Here is a 7,859-nt window from a genome sequence, read left to right on the forward strand (position 1 = left end):
CGTTAGGGATCCCAGGGGCTGGTCCATGGTGTTGTAGCATTTGTTCTGGTGGCCGTTCATCTTTTTCCCTTTTTTGGGTGCTCCCTCCATCCAGGGCTGCATCAATTGACCACTTTTATCTTATGAAATGATAAAATGTTTGGATTCCCAACTGATTTCTCTGGACTAGCAAAAACACCTCAGTACTTTGGGGAGAGGGATGATCCCCCCCCAAACACTTTTTTTCATGAAATTTGCTCAATATTCTCCGATTGCTGTTTCCCTTTGCAGCTTAACCAATTTCTGTTGCAGTCAGATATCCTCACTCTGGGCTCTGCCTTTAGTTGTGCAAATTCCATCTGTGCAAGCAGGCAGAGCTGGGGGTGAGGGGCAGATGGACTCAGGGAAATTCCTCCCCCTGGCAAGAAGGCCCTTGGGCATTGTCCACACTTTTCCAGAGCAATGGTAATTTGCATTTCTAAAACTCCTCTCCTGGCTGCCTGGAACTAGGATTTTCTTCCAGAGAAGCCTTTAGGTGATTCACACGTCCACCCTCGCAACCTGCTTTATTTTTCTTTATTATTTTTTTTAACGATTTTTTATTAACAGTTTATGCGTTAAAGCCTCACCATTAATACTCTTCTAGGTTTGCAAAATGCAACTTAAAGGTGAGCTTCTAAAGATCCATTCCAAAATTCTGCCGTCATTAAGAGCCACCACAAATATATAGAAAAATATTCCAATGCAATCAAGTCTTTTCTGCCTCTTCTCCTAGGAGTAAAAATTGCTTGTCACACCCCTGGCCCAAACCTAACTGACAATCTAAAATAGGATTAATGTGAACAATTTTTCTCATGGTGTAATCTTGTCACTGAAACTGCAGGGACAATAAAAAACTCTCCAGCAATATCTTCAGTGTTAGAGAGTTAAGGCATTACTTGATTCTGGTCAGGATGTGCAACAGAAATAATTTCATCCACACATAGCCCGGGTGTGCAGAGAAAATCATTCCATGAGATGTGAATTTTACTAGATTTTTCCTGAAATTTTACAGTCTGAATCCATTGAAATCCATTGGTTTAGTGTTTATTGCTTCCAAGTTGTGTAGTTCTTAGTGTTTGGTTTCCTATTGGACCTGGATTTCTCCTCCTGTGATGTTAATGAGGTCCCAATCCTGGATTTCCTTCTCAGTCTTTTCCAGACCAGGTGTCTCCATCTATGCCGGGGCACTGTCTGGGGTGGGTGTTCCTTGATGTTTGCTGATGTTTCCTTGATGTTTTGTTGAATGTCGTTCTCTTTGTGGGAATCTTTTGGGCTATTCCCAGTCTGTTGAGATGTTAAACTCATCTCTGTTGAGTGGTGCAACATCCCTTAAAAAAACCTTTAAAAATTTCTTTCCTGAGAGAAAGGCAAACCGAGCCTGACTAGTAAAATGGAAGGTAAAAAAAACCTTTTAAAATTTGGTATATTTTCCAACAGTGGAATCGCAGGCAGCCCAGTGTGTGAGTGTAATTGAGAGGCAGAGTCCTGGGTGGATGCTGTGAACAGCAAAGTGCCAAGGCAGGCTCTGTGCCAGCCCAGCTTCCTGTGGCAGAGATTTCACAAGAGACAGGATTCTGGCCACAGACTGCTTGAAATATACATCCCTTATCTCCAGCCCGCACTAGGTGGAGAATTAGCAGGGTAAGGAATTGCAAAGATCAATTCCAAGGGAGAGAATTGAATATCTGCCCTGGCTCTGGCCAAAGGTTATAATGGCCGGATGCTTGGCCTTCAGCCAAGGGCACACACTGACTCAGAAAACACTTCCTAAATGCAGCAACATGTTGCATATTCATAGACCTTCATGCATTATTCAGAATCATTCTCCTCCAACCTGTAAATCATTTTTTCCTTCCCTGGGCTTCTGGTGTCCCATAATCCAGGAATGTGAAGAATTTCCTGATTATCTTTTTTACCAGTCTCCAAGTTTGTTACATGAACAAAATATTTTTACATTATGCTCCAAGAAAAATATATTTATCACACAACTATTTATAAGTTTTGTTAATCGCAGAACTAAAATAAACTATATTCATACAGCAGTGTTTTCCAACATATAGCATTAATATTTGCAAAAACTCAATAATATAATGTACACTTACAACACACATAGAATTCAAATTTCTTTTTCTCGGTCTGGAGGAGACGTAGCTGGTGGTCCAATCATTTTGTTATTTTTCATTTTCTCAGGTTTTTTCCTTTTCTCCTGTCCATACCACAATACAGAGGATATTTGGGTTTAAAAAGTCATACAATGTTGTGGCTAGAGCAGAGAATCTTCAATCCAGGTCCTGCAGTTTCCTATTAATCCTCAGAATTCTTGCACCTGCTTTTTAGTCCTGGATCACTTCTGAGATTCCCTGGTCCCTCTCTGGGTCAATACACCACAAACCTTCAGTCAAAATATGTCCCAAATATTTAACCCTTTTCTCCACCATTTCCTCTTTTATTTCAAATACTCAAAGATGCTTTTTAGCCTGAACATTCAGCCATTTCACAGAGGCTTCTTCTACAACTTCTTGTCCTCCTGATTGCAGCAAGTCATCCACATCCTGCATTAACCCAATCCCTGGGGTGGGTGGGGTAAATTCTTGTGATATTTTCTGCAAGGCTTGCCCCAATAAGGCTGGTGCTTCCGTGCATCCCTGCAGAAGCACCGTCCATGTCTTTCCCATTTTCCCTTCTATCTCTTGTTCCCACTCAAAGGCAAAATCCAGTTTACCATCCTGTGTCAGTGGGCATCCCCAGAAAGCATCTTTGCCATCAATTCCTGAATGGTGTCAGTGTGAGGAGGGCACCTGGTTGAAGATGGTGTAAGGATGTGAGAGCCCCTGGGTGCTGGGGCCCCCTTGGGCCCTGGGGTTCATCCCTCAGGGGCTGTAGAAACTCTGCCATGGCCTTTGCCTTCCCCTTGGCCTTTTCCTCCTCCCTTCTTGCATTCCCCTGCTGTGCCTTTGTGACCAAGTGCTCCAGGGGCTTCTTCTGCCCCTCCTGCAGCCCCCTCAGTGCCTGGGGGTGCTCATCCTCTGACAGCTGCTGAGCTTTCTGCTAAATCATTCCTTTCTGCAGTGACCCAAGGAAAATGCTTAAAAGCTAATCTCGATCCTTGCACGTCCAATGCCCATTTCCCAGCTGTTCCTTCGTGCTGCTGCTCCTTGTGCTGTGGCTGCCGTGGCCAGCCCGTATCCCAGAGCCGGTGCCTGTCCTGCCGCAGTGTCCAAACGCGGCCCCCCCGGCGGGCAGGGCCGGCAGCTCCACGGGGCCGGGCAGCGGCCGGGGCGTCCCGCAGCCTCCTGGGGGCCGGGGGCCACTGCCGGGCCTGCAATTGCCGGGGGGTGCTGGGCTCAGGCAGCGCCCGGCGCTGTGTGGAACAGGCAGAGCAGTGAAGGGCAGCATGGACCAGTTGTTCTGGCAGGTCTGACGAGGTCTGGTTTGATACAGCACTCACAGAACTCTGCTCCACCTGTGACACTTCCACTTGCAGCAGGTGACTGTTCCTCTTCACAATATCCAGCAAGGCAGGTCAAAGACACTTTTACCATTTTCATCTTCAAAAGGGAGAGGAAATCAGCAGCAAACATGAAGTAACCAGTGAGAGGTCCAGGGAAGAAACAAAAGAACAAAAAGAGTTGGAAAAAAACAGGTAGAGCAGTGATCCTTGTCTCTGTGGGAGATATCCTCTGCTAATGGGCCATCTGTTAAAACCAGGTAGGGCAGTGTTCTTTATCTTTTCCACAACCCATCCTTCCTCCAGGGAGATATCTTCTGTTAATGGGCCATTGAGTGCCCCTGCATGACTGATAAAATTCCATCATCCCATTGGGAGATGCTCCAGCCAGGGGGAGGAGCCAAGCCTTTCCTACCTAGATAAAATCTGAGCTTTGGAACACCAAGGCAGCCCTCACCCACTGGTTTCCAGAGGACAAGAGCTACCAGACCTTTCTACAGCATCACTACTACAACAAGACCACTTCATCTGAACTGCCACCACCAGCCTAACTAGCGGGGTGTCAGGTTGTATTCTGATTCTGTCAGTTGTTTTCTTTTGTACTATTGCATGTATTTTTTTTCTCTTATCATTTTTCCTATCAAATTGTATTTCTGACTTGGAGTCTCTCACTGGTTTTACTTTTAAACCTGCAAAATTTTGGAGGGGATTTTGGCTGAAGCTTGTTATTTGGGGAGATTTGATCCGTGTCTTAAAGTTGGGAGGATTTTGGGTGGGAATCTTGGTGTTTGTGAGGTTATTACAGACACAAGATGCTCAATGACTACCAGAGATGAACTTGGGCAAGGAGGAACACCCAGTTTATGGAGCTCTCTTCTTGCTTTCCCCCTAAACCAGGATTTTTCATTCCCCAGGTGTGCGCAGATGGAGGAGGCAGAAAAGCCCCAGAGATCCCTCTCGAGGAGGGGCTGCAAACCCAGCCCAGGGAGCTGTGAGGAGGAAAGACCCTCCCTGAGCCGGGAAGGCGGCCGGAGATCCAGGCAGAGCTCAGAGCTGGTGGAGAAGCCTCATGGAGGGGAGAAGCCCCACAAGTGCTTGGAATGTGGGAAGAGTTTCAACTACAGCTCCCAGCTGATCCGGCACCAGAGGATCCACACTGGGGAGAAGCCCTACGAGTGTGGGAAATGTGGGAAGAGTTTCAGGACCATTTTTCATCTGATGCAACACCAGGTGATCCACACAGGGGAACGGCCCTACACCTGCTTGGAATGTGGGAAGAGCTTTGGGCACAGTTCTCACCTGAGAAGGCACCAGCGCATCCACACTGGGGAGAGGCCCTACGAGTGTCCCAAGTGTGGGAAGAGGTTTCAGACCAGCTCCCATGTCCTTTTACATGAGCGGATTCACACAGAGGAGAGGCCCTTCCGCTGCCCCCACTGCGGGAAGGGATTCAATCGCAACGACATCCTCACTGTCCACCGGCGCATCCACACTGGGGAGAGGCCCTACGAGTGTCCTGAGTGTGGGAAGAGCTTCTCCAAGAGCTCTCACTTGACCCGACACCAACGGAGGCTCCACTAAGGGAAGCCCTGTGAGTGCCCCGAGTGTGGGAAGAGCTTCGTGCTCTGCTCCAGCTCCATCCCCCGTGGGAGGATCGGTGTTGGATGATCCCCAGTGACCCCCGTTGGGCACAGCCCTGGTGATCCGTGGTCCTGGTGATCCCTGTTGGGAAGTCATCTGGCTGGGGGGACTCTGCATCATCCTGTCTCCCTGTGGGCACCTGGATGAATGTAGGAGCAGGAACGTCTATCAGGGCTCAAACTGACATTGGGAATTCCTTGAGGAGAGCAGATTTGTTGACTTTGATCCCCAGAAAATCTTCTGCGTTCAATCCTATCTCCTGGTGGCATCCAGGAATGCTGAACAATCTTGGAGATCTTTTCCAACCTCACTGATTCCAGGATTTTCATTTCCTATTGCCCAAGATTGTCTTCCGCAGCCAAATGGTGATGAACTGAGGCAAAAATCAAGATTTTGGAGACAGTGGGGTGGAAATTCCTCCAAAAAATATTTTTCCCTCCCACTCAAGCACAGAGGACCTCAGGTCACACAGACAAGGCAATCCTTTTCTTTTGGCCTCGATTTGCTTTTCATTTCTCTTCATCCTTTTAAAACAAGTAACACAGTTGAAAATAAAGACACTGAACTGAGACATGGGTGTGGATACGGAGGGACAAAAACATGGTGGGGCACAGACATGGAGAGTTGAATCATGGCTTTAAAGAGTAAAGATTTTTGCTAAGGGTAGAAGGAGTTTCCATGGCCAAGATGTGAGTTAGGTAGGTAATTACTTGATGCTTAGGCAAGAGCTAATTGGTATAATTATCTGCTATTATGAACTTAAGTATAGAAGAACATAAAATAATAAACCGTTAATCATGAAGCACGAGGCCTTGGATCGTGCCAGAGGGTCACTGAGACCTGATGAAGACTCTCCTGACTTCATCCTTTGAGACCACTGACCCATTTCGAGACCGACCCAATTCAAGAGAAGAACTGCGCACACGTGAAGGACGAATGGGCTCATTTTAATATGGGATGGGGATGGGAGGTGCTGGGGTTATGCACATGTATTGTATGTAAGATCTGGGGCAATAAATAGAGGGCAAAGAACCTTGTTCGGGGCGGTCACGCCTTTGGGAGGTGACTCCCGTGCCGGTGAATAAACACACCACTTTGTAACTTTAATTAGTTACAGCGCCTTTGTCCGTGATTATTCCGGTTTTTAACAATTCAGGGGGATAAACTGCGGTCACGTGGGGACACTGCAGGGACATCGTAGTGACCCAAAACAGGACAGGCGACCTCAGGGTGGCCCTGATGTCCCCAAGGCAAGGCACCAAGGTTCCCAGTGTCCCTTGGGGTGACAGTGCCGCCCCCATTGTCCCCACCCTGTCCCTGCATCCCGGGCCGCCTCCAGCTTTCGCATCACCTCCTTGTGTCCCTCCACCGAGGTCCCCAAGGCCACCACGATGTCCCCGAGGGCCTGGGCAGCTCTGGGGAACCCCTGTCGCCATGTCCCACATGTGTCACCATCATGTCCCTGTTAACAGCGTCTACCAAGTACCCCAGGTGCCATGTCACCGTGTCCAGCTGCCCCTGGACATTGTGGTGACCTTGCTGGTGGCCGCGGTGGCCTCGGCGCTGACCCTGGTGGTCACCACCTGCTGGGTGCGGTCTCGCAGATGCTGGGCCATGGCTCGGTGCTCACGGGCACTGCTGGCCAGGTGTCACCACAATGTCACCGAGGCCTGCAGGGTCACCTGGCAGGACACGGCCACCGTGCCCAGGGCCAGCAGCAGGTGACTGTCCTCGGCCACCCCCAGCACAGCATGCGCCGAGTCCAGGGACACTGCGGGGACATGGGGACACCGCACAGGTGGCACCGGGGACACGGCAGCAGGGCAACCAGCACAGTGGCACCTGAGCAGTGGCACCAGAGACACCCCAGAGCCACCAGCCCAGGGCTGCCCCAGTGTCAGCATCCCAGTGCCACCCGTTCAGTCTCAGTGTCACCAGCCCAGTGTCCCCAGTTCAATCCCAGTGTCCCCAGTTCAACCCCAGCGCCACCAGAGCTGCCCCAGTGTCCCCAGTCCTGTCCCAGTGTCACCAGCTCACTGTTCCCAGTTCCTTCCCAGCCCAGTGTCACTGCCCCATTGCCACCATACCAATTTCACCATCCCAGTGCTCCCAGTTCCCTCCCAGTGTCTCCAGTCCATCCCAGTGTCCAGTGTCTCCAGTCCATCCCAGTGTCCCCCATCCTGTCCCAGTGTCCCTGTCCCAGTGCTCCTAGTTGTGTCCCAGTGTCACCAGTTCCATCCCAATGCCACCAGTTGTGTTCCAGTGTCACCATCCCAGTGCTCCCAGTTCAATCTATCTCCAGTTCCCTCCCAGTGCCACCACCCTATTGTCCCCATACCAAAGTCACCATCTCAATGTCACCAAACCAGTTCCCTCCCAGTGCTCCCAGTGCCATCCCAGTGTGCCCCATCCTGTCCCAGTGCTCTTGTCCCAGTGCTCCCAGTTGTGTCCCAGTGCCACCAGTTCCCTCTCAGTGTCACCATCCCAGTGCTCCCAGTCCCATCCCAGTGCTACCCCCCCATTGTCACCATACCAGTGTCACCAACCCAGTGCCACCAGTTCTGTCTGTCACCACCCAAGTGCCACCAGCCTGGTGTCACTAACCCAGTTCCAGCCCAGTGTCCCCAGTCCTATCGCAGTGCCACCAGTCCTGTCCCAGTACCACATCCCCAGTGTCCCCATACCAATGTCATCACCAGCCCAGTGTCCCCAGTGCCATCCCAGTGTCCCCCATCCTGTCCCAGTGTTC

The 7,859-nt window shown here is 50.1% G+C and overlaps 1 protein-coding gene across 1 annotated transcript; it reads left to right on the plus strand.

The window, feature by feature from the left end:
• The first annotated feature begins 3,939 nt into the window (after positions 1 to 3,939).
• LOC148217940 (uncharacterized) lies at positions 3,940 to 6,211 on the plus strand. The gene is made up of 2 exons (XM_088158398.1): positions 3,940 to 4,035; positions 4,384 to 6,211. The coding sequence occupies exon 2, from the start codon at positions 4,394 to 4,396 to the stop codon at positions 5,048 to 5,050; it is 657 nt and encodes a 218-aa protein (XP_088014524.1). The 5' UTR covers positions 3,940 to 4,035; positions 4,384 to 4,393; the 3' UTR covers positions 5,051 to 6,211.
• The last annotated feature ends 1,648 nt before the right edge of the window (positions 6,212 to 7,859 follow it).

Source organism: Sturnus vulgaris, unplaced genomic scaffold (assembly GCF_052056855.1).
Source record: "Sturnus vulgaris isolate bStuVul1 unplaced genomic scaffold, bStuVul1.hap1 Scaffold_198, whole genome shotgun sequence".
Classification (NCBI taxonomy): Eukaryota; Metazoa; Chordata; class Aves; order Passeriformes; family Sturnidae; genus Sturnus; species Sturnus vulgaris.